Source organism: Chiloscyllium plagiosum, unplaced genomic scaffold (genome assembly GCF_037043375.1).
Source record: "Chiloscyllium plagiosum isolate Xiang-an unplaced genomic scaffold, Cpla_swu_hap1 HiC_scaffold_20, whole genome shotgun sequence".
In the NCBI taxonomy this organism is placed as follows: domain Eukaryota; kingdom Metazoa; phylum Chordata; class Chondrichthyes; order Orectolobiformes; family Hemiscylliidae; genus Chiloscyllium; species Chiloscyllium plagiosum.
The window spans coordinates 11,692,705-11,713,897 of NW_028270158.1; the positions used below are offsets into that span (position 1 = coordinate 11,692,705).

The following is a 21,193-nucleotide window of genomic DNA, read 5'->3' on the forward strand; positions in this document are numbered from 1 at the left end:
TGGGAGTATGTGGGAAAGTGCCGTTGAGGACATAGTCAGATCAGCCATGATCTTATTGACCAGTGGAGCAGGTTGAATTGGTTGTATAGCCTACTCCTGCTCCTAAATTGTATGTAAAGTACAAAAAATATACGTTCCAAAGCAAATTACATTGAGGGGTGTGGGAAGAGAAGGCAGAAACTTTCATCGACTGTCAATTAGAAGTAAGAGGTGCATTTACTTACCTTGAAAGGAATCTTCTATCTTTATGAATTTGTACCAGTAAATCAAGGTCATCGATATCTTTCAAACTCTTAATCTCGAAAGGATTCACAGAAAATTTAAGAAGTGACTGACGAAGCAGCTCACGGAACCCATTTTGCTCCAAATGTTCCCAAAGTTTTATCACATCGCATACCGACACTCTGTTCAGGAAGAACGACAAATGAAAGAATGAAGAGCTCCATCAAATCTCCTCTCAACCGTCTCTAACCATGATGTGGTGGTGCCAGTGTTGGACTGGGGTGGTCAAAGTTAAAAATCACATATCACCAGGTTACAGTCCAACAGGTTTAAATGGAAGTACTAGCTTTCAGAGCACTGCTCCTTCATCAGGTTACCTGGTGTTGTGTGATTTTTAACTTTCTTTACCCATAAGGGTTGTACAATTGGGGATTAAAAACAGTACTTTTCAAAAAGGATAGGAATCAGGTCAAGGAGGTTTAGCAGAATGAGATTTCCACTAGAATTAGATCTCCACATTAACAGTAAAGTAAAGCTAAGTAGGAGGTGTAGGCAGGGCACTATATTCAGTGTACCAATATGGGAGACCTGTGGACAAACCTGAATGAGGTGACATTCCTCAACTCGACAAACTGCTGGATTCCAGGCAAGTCGATGTTTGTTTCCCTCAGGTCGACAGCAAAGTTATTTGGTGAGCTCTGCATCATGTAGAGCAGTACGAAGATGTCAGTTGCAGTCAGCCTCGTGCCTCTGAAGGACAACCTCTGGTCGAGTTTAGCAGCTACCCGTGCAGTCAGCTCAGCGCTCTGCGTTTCATAAACACAGTGACAGAGCTCCACCAACTTACTGGTGCTGAGTGCAGAGACGTCGAGTTCAGCCAAATATTTCTGCAGGCTCTTTTGCTTCTTGCCTTTGACGTTGGCCTTCGGATGATGGGAGAAGCCGTGAAGGAACTCATTTCCTTCCTGAAAAGCCAGTCCTACCAGGAACCTGCGAGCAACGTCGAGCCAGTCCTCCTGAGATTTCCGCTTTCTGTGCTCCAAGGAGATTAGCTTCATCAACCCTTTGCACTTGACATCTTCGGAAAACAACAAGTAAAGTCCCGCCAGGAAGTTCTGCAGACAAGAATGAGAGAAAGTCTTGCCGCACTCCTGCCCCTTTCCTTCGCTATTCATCAGGAAGGGTCTTAGAAGGCCGTGCTTCAAAGCAAAATTGGACATTTCTACTGCTCTGGAGGCCTCACACACACTGTAATGGCACTGGACCCCCGCAAACGCATGTTTGCTCAACTCCAGGATGTTCTGCCTGTGCAAAGCCATGATGTGTTGAGTTTTACCCTGCAACAGGATGTGAAAAATGTTCAGGAACAAACGAGTGAGAGTGGATGGCAATACCAAACGGCCATCTCCAGTCCGGCGCTTGGTTTTGAGAACAAAACAGATGAATCTGCATAGTAAAGGGGTGGAGCAGATGCTGAGCAGGTACCGCTGCTCCTGAAGACAAACCATGGCTTCAGCAGCTAAAGAGGAGTCTTCAAAGTACCTGTGCAGGAACTCCTGCACATGAAGCGGGTGAAACCCCAGCACTTCCACTATTTTGTCCACTCTCCCGAGATACTGGTTGAAGGTTTCTTTTGGCCTTGCTGTAATAAGCATCGTGCAACCCTTCAGCAACTTCCTCTGGAGCAGGCCTGCAAGCAGCTGTTTGACGGTGTGGGGTCTCTCTGCTGAGCCACACACCGAGGACTGCAGCAGGCCATCGTGGTGGTGCAAGTCTTCAAAGTCATCCAAAATGAGCAGGACTTTGCGGGAGTTGTGGCAGAGATACTGAAAGACTTCGTCCGTGTTCTTTAAGGTCGGAAGGAACGGCTGGAAAAGTAGATCTTTTAAAGTGTATTGCTTTGCAAAATTGAGCATCCTGCACTTAAACCAGAAAACAAACTCAAACTGCCTGAAGGACCCATTCACCCAGTCATGGCAGATTTTTTGGACAAGTACACTTTTACCGATCCCTGCTCTCCCCAGTAAGGAAACTATTTTGGTTTCTCTTGGTCGTTTTCCTGAAACATTAAGGAGATTGCTCAAGTTTACAGCAGCTCTTTCTCGCTCTGCTATATCATAGATTTTGCATTCCTTGTCCAAACACTTTGAGGCATTTTTTGCAGACTTATTTTCTGCTTGAACCTCAATCATTGTGACATCCACGTAAATGTCTTCAAGAAGCATTTCGTCATGTTCATGGCAAATATAAGAATGTTGGCTCATGTCTCTCAGATATTCTTTCACCATTTCTGTACAAGCTTCTACACCTCCTGTTGATACAAAAGAGTAAACAACATAAGCACCATCACCTCCACGATGTTGTAATTTCATGCATTTTTTACAGTAATAACCACTAACCAGAAGAGTCTTTGTTGCTGCATATCCAAATAAATTATTGTGGTTTGAACAACCACTTGGAGGTCTCCTGCTGAGAGTAAATAGTTTAGTGGGGATGGATTTAAACTAGTACGGCAGGGAGTGGGTTGATTAATGGAGAAAGTGAGGACTGCAGATGCTGAAGATCAGAGCTGAAAATGTGTTGCTGGAAAAGCGCAGCAGGTCAGGCAGCATCCAAGGAGTAGGAGAATTGACGTTTCGGGCATGAGCCATTCTTCAGGAATGAGGACAGTGTGCCAAGCAGGCAAAGATAAAAGGTAGGGAGGAGAGACTTGGGGGAGGGGCGATGGAAATGCGATAGGTGGAAGGAGGTTAAGGTGAGAGTGATAGGCCGGAGAGGGGGTGGGGGCGGAGAGGTCAGGAAGATGATTGCACGTTAGGAAGGCGGTGCTGAGTTCGAGGGTTGGGACTGAGACAAGGTGGGGGGAGGGGAAATGAGGAAGCTGGAGAAATCTGAGTTCATCCCTTGTGGTTGGAGGGTTCCTAGGCGGAAGATGAGGCGCTCTTCCTCCAACCGTCGTGTTGCTATGGTCTGGTGACGGAGGAGTCCAAGGACCTGCATGTCCTTGGTGGAGTGGGAGGGGGAGTTAAAGTGTTGAGCCACGGGGTGGTTGGGTTAGTTGGTCCGGGTGTCCCAGAGGTGTTCTCTGAAACGTTCCGCAAGTAGGCGGCCTGACTCCCCAATATAGAGGAGGCCACATCGGGTGCAGCGGGTGCAGTAAATGATGTGTGTGGAGGTGCAGGTGAATTTGTGGTGGATATGGAAGGATCCCTTGGGGCCTTGGAGGGAAGTAAGGGGGGAGGTGTGGGCGCAAGTTTTGCATTTCTTGCGGTTGCAGGGGAAGGTGCCAGGAGTGGATGTGGGATTGGTGGGGGGTGTGGACCTGACAAGGGAGTCACGGAGGGAGTGGTCCTTTTGGAACGCTGATAGGGGAGGGGAGGGAAATATATCCCTGGTGGTGGGGTCCGTTTGGAGGTGGCGGAAATGACGACGGATGATCTGATGTATATGGAGGTTGGTGGGGTGGTAGGTGAGGACCAGTGGGGTTCTGTCCTGGTGGCGGTTGGAGGGGCGGGGCTCAAGGACAGAAGAGCGGGAAGTGGAGGAGATGCGGTGGAGAGCATCATCGATCACGTCTGGGGGGAAATTGCGGTCTTTGAAGAAGGAGGCCATCTGGGTTGTTCGGTATTGGAACTGGTCCTCCTGGGAGCAGATGCGGCGGAGACGAAGGAATTAGGAATATGGGATGGCGTTTTTACAGGGGCAGGGTGGGAGGAGGTGTAGTCTAGGTAGCTGTGGGAGTCGGTCGGTTTATAGTAAATGTCTGTGTTGATTCGGTCGCCTGAGATAGAAATGGAGAGGTCTAGGAAGGGGAGGGAGGAGTCTGAGACGGTCCAGGTAAATTTGTGGTCGGGGTGGAAGGTGTTGGTTAAGTGGATGAACTGTTCAACCTCCTCATGGGAGCACGAGGCAGCACCGATTAATGGGTCGAGATTTGGAAGTACAGATACACAATCCTTTATCCTAAACCTTTGGGGCCAACTGGTTTTTGGAATCTGAAAATTTTCAGATTTTGGAATAAGTGACAGTTTAACAGTGAAATTTTAAAAAATCTTACCAAACAGCAGATGCACCTGTGAGTACCACGTGCCATGAGACAGAATTGATGCCTTGCCAATGCCTCCATGTTGCATCAGAGTGAGGTGGGCAGAGTGGGTGGGGAGTTGGGTTAACTGTTTGCACTAGGAGAAAGTGAGGACTGCAGATGCTGGAGATCAGAGCTTAAAAATGTGTTGCTATAAAAGTGCAGCAGCTCAGGCAGCATCAAAGGAACAGGAGAATCGACGTTTCGGGCATTAGAAGGGCTTATGCCCGATACGTCGATTCTCCTGTTCCTTTGATGCTGCCTGACCTGCTGCGCTTTTCCAGCAACACATTTTTGACTGTTTGCCAAACAACCTTGTTAATGAGAGAAAAACTTCACGATAAGCTCTTCAAGTTTCAAGATTTTGGAAAAGGGATGGTCTACCTGTACCAGTGAGGTCAAAAGAGAGAAGATGGGGAAAGGGGTAAGGAAAGTGAGGAAAGGCTTGAGTGTTGATGTGAACAAATAAATACTTGGCTCCCAATGGCAAGAAAAGATAAGGAGAGGATTTAATTGTAAATGCATTGGAGTAGAATGAACAAAATTGGAGAACTGGAAGCAGAAATTGCTTTGGGGGATATGACATAATAGTTTTGACAGAAACTTGGCTCAAGCCAGAATAAGGACTAGTTACTTAACATCCCAGGTTATGTGGCAGGGTAAGTAGAAAGAGAAGAGGTATAGCAGTCTCGGTCAAAGATAGTGTCACAGCCCTTGAATGAAGTGTAGATCCTAAATTAGAATCTATATGGTTGGAGGTGAGAACCAGGAAGCGACTGGTGACCTTGTTGTGTATTTATTATAGACCTCTACGACAGAAGACAGCATCTACTGGCAGATTGTGGGGCATTCTAGGATGAGAGGTCATAGTCTTAGGACAAGGCATAGCAAACTTAAGACAGAGTTGAGGAGAAACTATTTCTCCAAAGGGTTGTGAATCTGGAATTCGCTATCCCAAAGTGCAATGGATGCTAGGACAGTGAGTAAATGTAAGGAGGAGTTAGACAGACTTTTAATTGGTAATGGGGTTATGGGGAGAAGACAGGAAAATGGGGGTGAGGAGCATATCAGCCATAATCGAATGGCGGAGCAGACCTGATGAGCCGAATGGCCTAATTCTGCTCCACTATCTTAAGGATTTATGAATTATGGAAAACTGCAGGACAATTAGTGTTGTAATAGTTGTTTTCAATTACCCAAAAGGGTAGACTGGGAGAAAGGTGGAGTCTAGGGCATGGAAGGAAAGGAATTCCTGCAAGGTGTGCAGGAGAACTTTCTGGAACAGTACATTTTCCAGTCCCACCAGGGAGGAAGCTGTGCTGGATCTGGCCCTAGGAAATGATGAAGCAAACAAGATCCCAGACTGGAAAAGGGTAGATTTTGGGGGTTTAAGACGTTGAACCGGAGCAGATTGATTAGAAACACATTTTGGTGGATAAAGCAACGGGTGAAAAAATGGGGGATTTCAAAAGAGAGATGAATAGGGTGCAAGCTGGGTACATACCCCCGAGAAGTAAATTATGGGGTATCTTAAGCTAGAATACCCTGAACGACTGGGATATTGATGTGAAAATAAAAAAGACCAAGGTCACATATGATGCATATTGTAATAATAATAGAAATCAGGAAGAGTATCTCAAATGTAGGAGAAAGGCTAAGGCTGGGACAGACACAGTGGGTCGAATGGCCTCTTTCTGTACTTAAAAGTCTGTGATTCTATCTGCCAAGGAAAAGTTCCGCCTACTTAGCCAGAGAATTTCTCAAAAACAAAGGTTTCAGTGCAGTTCATAATTCTCAATTTAACACGAAACCCTCTCTGATCGCCATGATGTGAAGGTGCCGGTGTTGGACTGGGGTGTACTGAGTTGAAAATCACACAACATCAGGTTATAGTCCAACAAATTTATTTGGAAGCACTAGCTTTCAGTAGCTGTCCTGATAAAGGAGCAGCGTTCTGAAAGCTAGTACTTCCAAATAAATTTGTTGGACTATAACCTTGTGTGGTGTGATTTTCAAATCTCTGACCTTAACCTCAGGCTTGGGTCAGCCAATTTCAGTTCCTCTTTTCTCCTTGCTCTGTGTAGCAATGGACAAGGTTACAGCTGAAATCAGCATAACTACAGCTAAATCTAACATGCACTTCAATTTCTGACATTACTAAAATTAATCTGTTCATCCCATCCCAAAATCAAGAATAACAAAGTAAAATATGCGCAATAGCATTGGTACTGAGAAGCATTTTCAGTTTTTAATTTTGCAATTTACTTGCTAATTTAACCCATCAGGTAATAAACACAATATTGACCAGCATACAGAGTTTCAGCAGATGTTGATATGTGGAATTAAGTATTTACTTGTTTTGCTGTACGACTTGATTGTTGGACTTGATGGTCCTGATGATTCTTCACCAGATGACTCTGTTTCAAGATCTAGTGTGAAAAGTGATAGTTAGTGTCTTTCCAAGTCAGATATTCTGACTGATGTTTTCTCTCCATGCAGCCTCTTGCTTCTGTGAAGTTCTCACAATCTCTAAACTTCCCACAAACACTGCTAACCTCATTTGACAATAGACAATAGGTGCAGGAGTAGGCCATTCAGCCCTTCGAGCCTACACCGCCATTCAATATAATCATGGCTGATCATTCCTAAACAGTATCCTGTTCCTGCCTTATCTCCATAACCCTTGATTCCACTATCTTTGAGAGCTCTATCCAACTCTTTCTTAAATGAATCCAGAGAGTGGGCCTCCACTGCCCTCTGGGGCAGAGCATTCCACACAGCCACCACTCTCTGGGTGAAGAAGTTTCTCCTGAGCTCTGTCCTAAATGGTCTACCCCGTATTTTTAAGCTGTGTCCTCTGGTTCGGCACTCACCCATCAGTGGAAATATGTTTCCTACTGCCAGAGTGTCCAATCCTTTCATAATCTTATACGTCTCAATCAGATCCCCTCTCAGTCTTCGAAACTCAAGGGTATACAAGCCCAGTCGCTTCATTCTTTCAGTGTAAGGTAATCCTGCCATTCCAGGAATTGACCTCGTGAATCTACGCTGCACTCCCTCAATAGCCAGAATGTCTTTTCTCAAATTTGGAGACCAGAACTGCACACACAGTACTCCAGGTGTGGTCTCACCAGGGCCCTGTACAGCTGCAGAAGCACCTCTTTGCTTCTATACTCAATTCCTCTTGTTATGAAGGCCAGCATGCTATTAGCCTTCTTCACTACCTGCTGTACCTGCATGCTTGCCTTCATTGACTGGTGTACAAGAACATCCAGATCTCTCTGTACTGCCCCTTTACATAAATTGATTCCATTGAGATAGTAGTCTGCCTTCCTGTTCTTGCTGCCAAAGTGGATAACCATACATTTATCCACATTAAACTGCATCTGCCATGCATCTGCCCACTCACCTAACTTGTCCAGGTCACCCTGTAATCTTCTAACATCCTCATCACATTTCACCCTGCCACCCAGCTTTGTATCATCAGCAAATTTGCTAATGTTATTGCTATAACCATCTTCGATATCATTAACATATATTGTAAAAAGCTGCGGTCCCAGCACGGATCCCTGTGGTACCCCACTGGTCACTGCCTGCCATTCCAAAATGGAGCCGTTTATCACTACCCTTTGTTTCCTATTAGCCAACCAATTTTCAATCCAAGTTAGTACTTTGCCCCCAAAACCATGCGCCCTAATTTTACTCACTAACCTCCTGTGTGGGACTTTATCAAAAGCTTTCTGAAAGTCCAGGTACACTACATCTACTGGATTTCCCTCGTCCAACTTCAGAGTTACATCCTCAAAAAATTCAAGAAGATTAGTCAAGCATGATTTCCCCTTCATAAATCCATGCTGACACTGTCCTATCCTGTTACTACTATCCAGATGTGCAGTAATTTCATCCTTTATAATAGACTCCAGCATCTTTCCCACCACTGAGGTCAGACTAACTGGTCTATAATTTCCTGCTTTCTCTCACCCACCTTTCTTAAAAAATGGTATAACATTAGCCACCCTCCAATCCTCAGGAACCGACCCCGAATCCATTGAACTCTGGAAAATTTGACCAAGAGCCAAGTTGCCTGAATGCATCCTTCGGTTCAATTTCCCAGTGTTGTGGACAATTCCATCCCAGACAGAAATAGGCCTCTGCTGGGCTTGGGGAGAGAACTGAGGAAGTGAATTACTGTTTATTCTGGTACAACGCACGTTTCCTTAATGCGAATTCACTGTAACTCGATTGACGAACTGGAGACACTTTCTAAAGCACGAACTTTTAAAATGTGTGTTGACTGTAAAGCAATTACATTGCTCATGCTTTAAGCATTGTTTCTAAAGCACGATTTTTCTATAATGCAGGTTGCACAAGAATGCAACCATTGCATGAAAGCAGAACCAATCTGAAAATTTGTGGAACCAAACCAGATTAAAACGAGTGTCTTATGGTTTTTTTCCATGAAAATGGTCTCATTTATGTTGCAACTGAGAATTAAATATGACATCTTTATAACTTTGATAGAAAGTTACGCAAGAATCTGGAGTTGAGGTTGAAAATATGATCCACCATGGTCTTAATGAAAAGCGGAGCAAGGCCTTTCTTATGTAACTTTGACAATACAGTGTGCATGAAAATCAATCCAGCCTCAAATATTTTGATATGGAATAGCCAGCTGTGCAATAAAGGAGAAAACTGGACAATTTGCCAATAGTCTATAATACTTGATGATTCCCAATTTCCTCCCAGGTCTCCATCCAGATTACTTATTTCAAAAGTATTTCGAATGCCATGAATAACCAGAGTAACTTCATTCATCCTGCAACCCAATCCCTTTGTCTTCCTGCTGTTATCATATGTGGCTAAACCTGGCAGCTCAACTAAATAGAGGGCTCAGAATTGTATCCTTCTTCCATTTGAGATTGCAGGCTGGCTTTCCACTTTGCTGCATAACTGATCTTTAGCTAAATCTTCTCACCCCTCGCAGCATCAATCAAGCTAATGCCAACTTGATTGGTAACTGATTAGATCTCAGTGTAACATACCTAGTCTCTCACTGTCCAAAGAGACTGGAGAGGTTGGACTATCCACAGGCTGAGCATTGGTCACGGACTCTGGTGAGCTATGAACATTGACAGATTGAGGACTGGAGAAGCCTGGACCAGTTGGACTGACTTCAGGACTGGCAGTCTGAGAGTCTGTGTTCACAGTAAGAGCTAGAGCACTCCATGGGTCCACTGGAATATTCTTGGGAGTTGATTCCGGTATTGAGCTCCCTGAAAGACAGAACACATGGAGGTAAGATACCAGAGACCACTTTTCACTCAGTTAAACCTTCAGTTTGAAATCTTAATTTGACGAGCTGATGTCATCAGTAATTTTTAATCAGCAAGCCACTTGAGAATAGCAGCAAGAGAAGGTTGAAGAAATACCACAATGAAAGGCCAATATGTTCCTGATCTCTGCACCGCAAATGATATCTGGATGAAGGGTGGTATCACATTCTGTCCGCATCATAGTTAATTAGCTCCTACTTCAGACGTGCTAAATTCCCAATCTCAGGCAAACTGCTGTGAAGGTAATGAGTTCTTAGGTTTTATGATAGTGACGATGGTGATTTTTAGAAGTCCACTGCTATACCCATAGGACTTGTTTTGTGCAGAATGATCTAACACCTCTCCAGTGACTTCGCTCAGCTGATGCTTCAGTGTAGTAATGCTGGTAAGCTGCATTGTCACAAGTGCCAACATTGGCATGAAACATTAGCCTGGGAGCTTCTCTGCCAACTCAAATTGAAATATATTTCAAAATAAATCCCACCCACTATTCAACAAAGAAACTGGTTGGGATTTCCTGATGTCCAAGGCCATCCCCCACCAACCTACTGCTTTATTTGTGGCTGCATTACAAAGTCAATTCCAACCGTCTACCAGCATTTACGCGGGGAGCATTAGATAAACTGAGCTGGTAGCCCTAATAATAAAATGTTTCAGTAGAAATTGAAATATCCCCAGAATGAGGCTTGAGGCATTGTTTAGGTATTTATCTCATTGTTGAGTGTGTCGTGTGACTTGCAGATATGCCCAAATTATAACATTGGCTACACATCGAAAATTATTGACTGCAAAGTGCTTTGGGATATCTGTAGTTTAAGGGCCAATTTAATTGCACATTGTTCTGTGGTTTTAAATTTTCTCAGACATGGTCATATTTTGATTGATCAAATCCCACTATTTCGTCTGTGGCACAACCAGCCAAACATCTAGGTCAAATTTATCATTTTCCTTGCTTTTTACAAAAGGATACAAAGGCTGTTCGAGTTAAAGCCTCAAAAAACTTAATACAGCTACAACTTGCACCAGATGAGCTACAAACAGGCGCGCTGAAATGGTGGGACTCAGGCTAGTTCACACTAAGTTTTCTGCTTTCTCCTGTTGTTAAAGATGAGCATACTAATTATGAGCAGGAATACATAACTCAGCTTGTAAAAATTACTGTAAAAATGGCTTGTTCTGCCATTTAATAACATCATGGTTAACTTGATGATAACCTCAACACCACCATCCTATCTGATCCCCACTAGCCTTTTGGACTCCTCTTCAATAAGAACTGAAAACTACTCACGTGGTGAATGCAGAGGCGATGTCGATAGTGGTGTTGTAATCTCAAGAGTTGCCAAGCTCTCATTTAGAACTGGAAATCAAAAATATTTTACAAGTTAATTTTCAAGTATGTGTTCCATTGTATAAACAGTCATCTTGTATAATGTGAACAGCCTACATATTTCCTTAGTAAAGAAACACCTTACAGAAGACAGCGCTCACTCACCAGGATGTGCAAGGGCGTTAGCAGCAATGTAGCAGTCTGATGTCCAAGTGAGATTAAATCATTGCAAATCTCCACTGAGCCACAATGTGCCAAAGATGTGGTAAGTGTAGGAAGTGCTAAGATGGCTCAGCAACGTGTAAATGTCAGTAACACAAAAAGCTATCCAGACCAATAAGTCATTCCATTAGATGAGTAAAAGTAAAGTCACCACAGTCCCATTCTCTCAGTAAGCAGTGGTTTAACCTGGGGGTTATCACACCTCAGTAATAGGAGAGGATGTGAAGGGACTCTTTCGTGGTAACCTCAGATACTACAGGAATTGAACCCACACTGTTGGTATCACTCCACATTGCAAACCAGTTGAATTAGATGATCAAATAGATTACCAACACAAAGTGATGATATAATACAAGCCTGATAACATCTAATGAGCATGCACCTACCACTAGTTTGAACTGAAGGAAACAAAACAGCACATGATACTGGACACAGTCAGTAATTTGGAGAATGTTAGAATATTGCAATAACAAAGCAGACCATCTGCTCTCATCCCAATTTCCAGAAGTCTCCCATTAACTTTTCATATTCCCCTTCTTAATGAACTGCATGAATTACTTTTAAAAGTATTTCTTGATTCTGTTTCAATAATGGTCCCAGAGAGTTCAACATATAATCACCTTGTCTATAAGAATTTTTGTAAGTCTTACCTGTAACTCTTTGTGATTATCCTAAATTTTTGTTCATTGCTTACCATCCCTCAGACAAGGAAGGAGTTGAAAAGGAAATAATGTAATACTCAAAACAGACTCTGCTTTCTACATCTATCCAAGTTCACCTTTTATACCTCAAATATGGAGCCTGGATTCTGATCTCCAGAATCTTAGCTACATATATGATTGTTGTTGTAAATGTAAATGGTTCTGGGAGGTTAACGTTGGGGACTGCATTAAGCTCCATTGAATCTGATGATGTCTAAGGACTTGTGCAGGGAAAGGCAGAACACTTTGGCATCTCGAAGAGATCAGATCTGATATCCTAGGTCTCCCCACAGTCTTTGTAGCAACATCTATTTCACTAGTGTAACTTGTACCTGATGCTATCGTGCAAAAAGTTACACCCTGTTTACAATAACAGCCTATTCACATTGCAACTCACTAGTAGCTTTCTTCTACCACTGTAAACCAATGAGGCCCATCAATCCAGTCAAGTAAAGAGGTTGATGGCAGTAACGTACCTCAAACACAAGTTGGTAATGGTTGGCATCACAGGGCATACAACAGTCACCTTTATCAACTTGCCTATCTACATGCCAACAGCTTCTTTGGCTCCACTTGAAACTCAAATTTAACAAAGTAAATTTATTTTACTTATATTTTCTTTCATCTTTGTACCCCATCCCACCTCTCACCCATCAGCAAATCTCAGCAGTAAACCATGGAATGATATTCTTGAGTTATCTAAACTTAACACAAATGTGCTATCCTGATTCTATTTACTTGAAGATCTCTGATGGGTTTATTTACAATTAAACTAATGTCTATTGTACAGAATAATTTCTAGACACAGCTTTTGCCTAGAGTGCTACAGTACAGAGAACCTAATACTGTGGTCATGTGATAATATCCAGGTACATGATTCATCTGTATGTTGTGCAGTTAAAGGGGTATCACTCCACAGGTGATAACAAAACTTCCCTTTTCTTTCAAGAATTGCTCTTGTATAAGTGATAACACATCAACATTGGGTAATAACAAAATTAGATACACAGAGATAGCAATGAACAGGGTCTATATATGTTTCAGCAGTTTAATAACACTTGAGATTTCATATTCCAGATAACTCACATGTACAGTTTCTGAGAGAACCTCCAACGCAAGCTCCTTGGGAACATCACTCGTAATCTTAGTTCTTTTCTTTCTGCCCTAGAATCAGATGTCTTGATTTATTTGGCCCCACTCCCTTATCCTGTGCCATTCCCTTTAGATGACTAATGCAGTAACATTACCATATACCACCAGATGAGAGGCCTGGAGTAATGTCCTGCAGTCTTGAGTTCAAATCCAACTGTAGATGATGGCATTTAGATTCAATTAACATATTTGATTACCTTACAAAAATCTGGAATTGAAAGCTAGTCAGGCAACATGAAATTATCATTGATTTTCACAAGTCATAGAGATGTACAGCACGGAAACAGACCCTTTGGTCCAACTCATCTATACTGACCTGATATCCTAAATTAATTTAATCACATTTCCCAGCATTTGGCCCATATCTCTCTAAACACTTCCTATTCGTATACCCATCCAGATGCCTTTTAAATGCTGTAATTGTACCAGCATCCACCACTTCCTCTGGTAGTTTATTCCATACATGCACCACCCTCTGCGTGAAAACGTTGCACCTCAGGTCCCTTTTAAATCTTTCCCTTCTCACCCTAAACCTATGCCCTCTAGTTCTGGACTCCCCCACCCCAGGGAAACGATCTTGTCTATTTACCCCATCCATGTACCTCATGATTTTATAAATATCCTCAGCCTCCGACGTTCCAGGGAAAACAGTCCCAGCGTATTCCGCCTTCGCTATAGCTCAAACCCTCCAACAAGGGAAATACTGCAACATCATCTGTGACTCCAAACCCACAGCCCTGTGGTGGATTTTTAATATGTATCATGGCACTTCTGAACAGGTTGATTAAAAACAAAAGTGGGCAAGAGCGGGGCTATTCATCAATGGGGAATTGGCTTCAGGACAAAGAGTCATAGAGTCAGAGATATACAGCATGGAAACAGATCCTTCGGTCCAACCCGTCCATGCCAACCAGATATCCCAACCCAGCTAGTACCCGGCCCATATCCCTCCAAACCCTTCCTATTCATATACCCATTCAAATGCTGCAATTGTACCAGCCTCCACCATTTCCTCTGGCAGCACATTCCATACATGTACCACCCTCTATGTGAAAAGGTTGCACCTTAGGTCTCTTTTATATCTTTCCCCTCTCATCCTAAACCTATGCCCTCCAGTTCTGGACTCCCCCACCCCAGGGAAAAGACTTTGTCTATTTATCCTATCTATGCCCCTCATAATTTTGTAAACCTCTATAAGGTCACCCCTCAGCCTCCGATGCTCCATGGAAAACAGCCCCAGCCTGTTCAGCCTCTCCCGAGAGCTCAAATCCTCCAACCCTGGCAACATCCTTGTAAATCTTTTCTGAACCCTTTCAAGTTTCACAATGTCTTTCCGATAGGAAGGAGACCAGAGTTCATGCAATATTCCAACAGTGGTCTAACCAATGTCCTGTACAGCTGCAACATGTACCCTGAAATTTGGCCACAGAACTACCTATCTACTCCCCTCAGAATAGAATCCCCTATGACTATGGCCCTCCGAATCTTTTTCCTGCCCTTCTAAACAGCAGTGCCCACCACAGTGCCACGATCTTGGCAACTGCTTCCCTCCCCAGGTGAGCCATCTCCCCCAACAGTATCCAAAACGGTATACCTATTTTGGAGGGAGATGGCCACAGGGGACACCTGCACTGCCTTCCTACTCTTTTTCTGTCTTTTGGTCACCCATTCACTGTCTCCCTCAGCAATTCTAACCTGCGGTGTGACCAGTTCACTAAACGTGCTTTCCACGACCTCCTCAGCATCGCGAATGCTCCACAGTGAGTCCATCCCCAGCTCCAAAGCCATCATGCGGTCAAACAAGAGCTGCAGCTGGACACACTTCTTGCAAGTGTAAGAGTCAGGAGTGTCAGACACGTTCCTAAGTTCCTACATCAAGCAAGAGGCACATGCCATGAGTTTGAGGTCCCCTGCCATTGTAAGCTTAGCTTTATATGAACTAACTAAAACCAAACAATGCACTTAAATATATGAAAAAGAAAGATAAAGAAAAAATAAAAGCCTTACCTTACTGAGTCTTTTTCTTCCAGTTAGGGGAGAGGGGCAGGTGGAAGATACTACACATATTGTATCTCGGGTTTAGCCACTGCCCAAATATAAATTAAGCCCTTACCCTCCCGGCAGCCCTTGCTTCACTCCACCTTCTCTTCTAACTGCGCTATCAAAATGGAGACCCGACTCCCGAGGTAAGTGCCTTTTTAAGTGGGAAAAGTTACCCTTCCCAGCAGCCCTCGCTTCACTCCTCCTTCTCTCCTCACCACGCTGTCAAAATTGAGGTAATCTGAGGTAACCTTCTTCGCTGTCCACTACACCTCCAATTTTGGTGTCATCTGCAAACTTACTAACTATACCTCTTATGCTCACGTCCAAATCACTTATATAAATGACAAAAAGTAGTGGACCCAGTACCTATCCTTGTGGCACTCCACTGGTCACAGGGCTCCAGTCTGAAAAACAACCCTTCACCACCACCCTCTGTTTTCTACCTTTGAGCCAGTTCTGTATTCAAATGGCTAGTTCTCCCTGTACTCCATGAGATCTAAACTTGCTAATCAGTCTCCCATGGGGAACCTTGTTGAACGCCTTGTTGAACGTTCATATAAATCACATCTACTGCTCTGCCCTCATCGATCCTCTTTGATACTTCTTCAACAAACTCAATCAAGTTTTTGAGATATGATTTCCCACGCACAAAGCTATGTTGACTATCCCGAATCAGTCCTTGCTTTTCCAAATACATGTACATCCTTGGAAAAGATCCAGCATGGAGAGGCAGAACCTCATGGGTCTCAACCAGGATCTTGGGTTCATGCCACACTACAGGTGACCCCACTGCATTATACACTCTCTCAATCACGTACACATACCCCATCACAATCACACACACAGTTTACCAAGCTTGCACACACGTGCATACTCTCTTATTGGCACTTCCACTCACACAGTCACATGCATACACTCACTCTGTTCCTCCTGCATACGCACATACACATAAGTTTATGGGGTAAATTTGTATTTTCAGAATTATTTTTGCAGATACATTCTATTTTGCTCAAAAAATGCAGAATCGATGTAATATTTTGTAAATTCCTACTTTGGAAATAGAAACAGTCGGACTCAAGATTGGGATACAGACAGACTCTAACCTCACTCCTTTAAGACATTGTCTGAGTTGAGATGTCATCTTTTTTTATAAAACCTTAAGTTATCTTGAGAATGTGACTTAAAAGAAGTTCTGGGATTTACATATTAAAAAACCGAAACCAGCAAACCCATTCCAAAAGACGAAAGACTTAACAGTCTAGGTTTGTTCATTATATCATTTCAGCTGTATGAGACTGTAATCTTTTGCTATAAATTCTGTGTCTTATGGTCCTGCTTCACAACCACCTGATGAAGAAGCAGCAGTTCGAAAGCTAGTGCTTCCATATAAACTCTCCTTCCTGGGGAAAAGACCTTGAATATTCACCCTATGTCTCTCATGATTTTAAAAATCTCTATAAGGTCATCCCTCAGCCTCGGATGCTCCAGGAGAAATAGCTCCAGCCTATTTAGCCTCTCCCTATAGCTCAAACACTCCAACCCTGGCAACATCATTGTAAATCTTTTCTGAACCCTTTCAAATTTCACAACATCTTTCCTATAGCAGGGAGACCAGAATTGAACACATTATTCCAAAGTGGCCTAACCAAAATCCTGTACAGCTGTGGTATGACATCTCAACTCCTATATTCAATGCACTGACTAATAAAGGGGGCATGATGGCTCAGTGGTTAGCACTGCTGCCTCACAGCACCAGGGACCCGGATTCAATTCCACCCTCAGGTGACTGCCTGTGTGGAGTTTGCACATTCTCCCCATGCCTGTGTGGGAAATGCAGAGTTATAGGGATGGGGTAGGTGAACGGGTCTGAGTGCAATGCTGTTTGGGGGGGTCTTTGTGGACTTGTTGGACTGAGTAGCCTGTTTCCACCCTGTAGGGATCCTTTTGATTCAGTACCAAATGCCTTCTTCACTACCCTGTCTACCTGCAACTCCTACTTTCAAGAAACTATGAACCTGGACTCTAAGGTCTTTTTGTTCAGCAACAATAGAAGTGGCAGCAAAAGCACAGTTTTGGAGACTGACCTAAAAAGCAGGTGGAGGCTCTTGAATGTACAGCTCCATTGACAGGCACCTTGACGACTTGCTGTGGTACTGCATATGATGGGAAAAACTGGAAACCAGCAGAACTGACAGCTGGACTGTTCATGATCGATTCATCACCTTTGACTGAAACAAAGCAAATACGAAATGCAGAGACTACAAACCTCATTCCTAATGGTTAATTTTCTTTTCACATTTCAACTTACTTTTCTTATATCTCCCTTCTGCTTGATGATCCAAACCCCAGTTTAATTCCCTGGCAGAGGAATGATTTGGAGATGCCAGTTTTGGACTGGTGTGTACAAAGTTACAAATCCCTGTCTGTGCCATAATGTTTAGACTGATTCTAATCTAAAAAGTGATTTAACAGAGTCTTACATGGATTCAGGGAACATGAACTCAGGGATTCATGGATTACAGGGAACACCGGGGGCTAACACCTTCAACATCTTATCTGCGCTGACACCAATTGTTACAGTTAACCTGAGAATGTAACTTTTAAAAAAAAGGTTTTGTGGTTTACATGTGAAAGAAGTGAAACTATCATGGTCATTCTAACAGATGAGAGACTTAACAAATAATCAAGGTATTTTTCAATGTATAATTTCAGTTACATCACACTGTAAACTTTGCTATAAATCCTGTGTCTTACAAATGTGCACTCCACAACCACCTGATGAAGGAGTGGTGCTCCGAAAGCTAGTGCTTCCAATTAAACCTGTTGGACTATAACCTGGTGTTGTTTGATTTGTAACTCTGGCAGAGGAAATTTGTCTTAGTTATTGCCATTCTGAGATAGGACACTGGATGGCAGACATGAGCAAAACTCATTTCTTCCATATCTCAGGGCAAGTGCCAATATTTGATTCAGTTCCAATCAGTTCACTTTATAGCAATTACAAGCATGAACACGCATTTCAACATTCCAAGGTACGTTTATTTGTTGCTATAACAGCCTTCCTGTGCAATCAACAATAACAATTTGTCATCACAAAGGAACTTTTGTGTTATGATTCATCCCAAAGAGCTTCAGAGGGATGTTTCTAAATAAGCTCCACAAGATGGTATTGGACAGATTAGCCAAAGACTTTGGACAATGAGTTAAAAATTAAAATTACAACAGTTTAGGTTTAAAGTGGAATGGCTGCATTCAAGGTGAATATTCAAATCCATATAATATCCTCATCAAGCAAAGAACAAGACCATCTGGTTGGATATAATTTGGTTAGACCAAGGGAAGACACAAATTTAATCTGACCAATCATATTGCAAAAAGAGTTTGCAGCTCTCCAGACCTGAGTTTAAGGAAGCGTCTGATCCAATCTGGGCAACATGGTTTTTCAGTTCCTTCAGATGGTTGATGTCCGAAAGGTAGATGGTTGGAGACAAGATGTCCGCTGAATTGTTGGAATGTTCTGGAGAAGGAGGTAGATTCTCTTCATCTAAAATTATAATCAAATGCATTGGTACGTATTTCTAGTTCTGGGGCAGTACAGAATTTGAAAACTGCTGAATCAGAATGGCAGAAGCGTTATGATGCAGATGGAGGTACACTGACCTATTGCCTCATGAAACGAACATCATTACCTTATAGGATTATAAGGCATAGCAGTAGAAGTAGGCCATTCAGACCATCAAGCCTGGGCAAGGGCAGTGTTTATGGGAAGACAAGCCAAAGAGTTCAGTACACTTCACACCTACACTTAGTGGTGAGAGGTCCCTGCTGTAGGATTAAACAAACAAGGATCCAAGAAGTGAGGGGAAAGTTTTAAAATTCAATTTCAATGATAATTTACTAGAAGTGAAATATTTTCCTCATGGTAGCATCTCAGGAATATTCAGTTTTTTTAAGCCAATCAGCAAAGAAATGGGAATCTGGATCCATTATGTCAGGGCTCCATCATCACAATGTTGCCCCAAGATTTCCAGTGCTTCTGCTCATGGACATAACTGGGACAACACAGGAATAGGGTGAGATAGTGATGAGACAATGGGAAAGAGCATCTCACTTTTCCGAAAGTGCCTCTCAGGCAACCAAACAGAGGAAGTTTTGTGACCGGCCAAAAGATTACTGATACCCATGTTCACTTTGGGCTTTTATCTTCTTTCTTATCCATTAAAGAAGCTTTTGCTGTCTGACTTGTTATTATTTGCTTTTTTATCCCCAAAGTTTATTTTCTCCTTTTTTTAGGTCTGTTTTTGTTGGTTTAGAAAGCTTTCCAATTCTTGGACTTTAGCACTAATCTCTGCCACATTGGATGATTTTTTTTCTTTAAATTTTATGCTACTGTTACATGCCTTAATAAACTACGGTTAGCTTTCCCCTTCTTACAATCTTTCTTTCTCATCAGGATATATCTTTGCTGTGAATCATGAACTACTTTCTTAAACGCCTGCTATTTTTGCATCCAATGTCTTTGCTGCTGAACCCTTTTGTCAGTCCACTCCAGATAACTCTACCCTCATTCTTTTTGTCACTTTTATTTACAGTTTATTTACAGCTTAAAGTTTATTCCCTCGCAATCCTGGTCTTCTGGCCTCAGTACCATTTGGCCCAACATCCCACAATGGGCCTACAGGAAAAATTGGTGAACTCCCTGATCGACAGCTCCCCCTCCTCCTGAAAGGATACATCTGTTTCAGAGAACTGAGGAGTGAGTGCCGAGAGGAAAACCCCTCCCTGCTTTGTTCAGAAACTGGAAGGAGAATTCTCGATCCAAGGTCTAGAATTCTCAAAAAACAAATTCATTTTATTATTCTTACAATGTTCACTTCGGATAAATCTTTGCTGTTCAACAATGTCTGGTGGGGAGTGGAGATTTGGTTTTGCACTTGTTTCATTATCTTTGGTTTTAGCTTCTGTTAAAAGATTTTTTTGAAAGGACGTCATATCCAAAAGTGGAAACTGTCCTGTACTTAAGCCAGCTAGATGGTGTTTCCCAACTGAATGTATTCACAACACTTCCGTACCCACCCCCAAACTATTATATCAACAGGAGCTGGATTTGCTCTTTCCAAGTCGCTCATTCTTGTAACCTATGCGTGACTGGTTGCACTGGGTAGAAAACTGGGGGAGTCATGATCAGGCCTTCAATTCTGGGTGTATTGCCTTAATGGTAAAAATTAAGGGACAGTGTGCAAAGATAAAGCATCACAGTGAGAGAAATAGAGGGAGACACGCACAGAGACAAAGAAAGATGGACAGAAAGATGGAGAGGCACAAAAAGAGAGAGACTCACAGAGAGAGAAAGAGTGAGAGAGATGCACATGGAGAGAGTGACAGAGAGAGAGAAAAAAAAAAGAGGGAAAGGCCATTATTCCTATGGACCACGGAATCAAAATTGGCTTTCAGCATGTCTCTGATATTGGGTGAGCTGCATTTGAAGGGGAGGTCAGTAAATTTGCTTCAGTGTGCCTTTGAGAACCTGTGACTGGTCGAGGTGTTCAGGATGGGGATCAGTTCCAATGTCACCCCCTACATTCAAAGCTGAATGACTCAGGTAAGGGTTTCCTTTGCGAAGTGTCCTCTGCAAAGCACTGATCCCTGGAAGTATTTTGTGAACAGTTGTTTTATGTTATATTGTCATGAAGCCCACTGCAGCAAGTTGTTCAAGTTGGAGTAGGGTTGGGTGGGGTGGCAATTAAATGTGGTAGGGGTGAGGGTGGGGAAGGGGGATGCGAATCAACAAATTTCACAAAGATAAAAGTTTGATATAACAGTGGAGATGAATTTCAGAAGAATCCATTTAAATGAGTAATTAATTAAAACGTGACCATCAAAAAGAGTCAAACAGCAGAGCTAACTAATAAAACCCTTTTTGTTTTTCTTTTCAGTTGAGAAGCAGAGGTAGAGAGAGAAAGAAACTGGGCCTTGCATCCTAATCACCAGGGGAGGAGTTGAGGGCTTGGGCCGAGTTAATAAGCCAGTTTTAAAAAGTGCTGATCCTGGTTAATTGCTGCTGGGGCAGACTCTAAATAGCTTTGGCAGAATCCACATGGAAGAGATG

At 42.8% G+C, this 21,193-nt stretch overlaps 1 protein-coding gene and 1 long non-coding RNA gene across 9 annotated transcripts in view; one reads left to right on the forward strand and one right to left on the reverse strand.

Moving 5' to 3' along the window:
• ciita (class II, major histocompatibility complex, transactivator) overlaps nt 1–21,193 on the reverse strand; it is a 122,600-nt gene that overhangs the window by 17,719 nt on the left and 83,688 nt on the right. For all 8 annotated transcript variants that reach the window (XM_087997672.1, XM_087997671.1, XM_087997669.1 and 5 more), the window contains 7 exons: nt 18,482–18,628; nt 17,169–17,312; nt 10,928–10,996; nt 9,349–9,579; nt 6,661–6,735; nt 823–2,533; nt 225–404 (listed from right to left, as the gene is read on the reverse strand). In XM_087997672.1, coding sequence (XP_087853798.1) covers nt 225–404; nt 823–2,533; nt 6,661–6,735; nt 9,349–9,579; nt 10,928–10,996; nt 17,169–17,312; nt 18,482–18,628 — 2,557 coding nt within the window. The remainder of the gene's footprint in view (nt 1–224; nt 405–822; nt 2,534–6,660; nt 6,736–9,348; nt 9,580–10,927; nt 10,997–17,168; nt 17,313–18,481; nt 18,629–21,193) is intronic.
• The window catches only part of LOC148146569 (uncharacterized), a 39,542-nt gene that overhangs the window by 3,580 nt on the left and 14,769 nt on the right, over nt 1–21,193 (forward strand). The gene's annotated exons all lie outside the window — the stretch shown is intronic.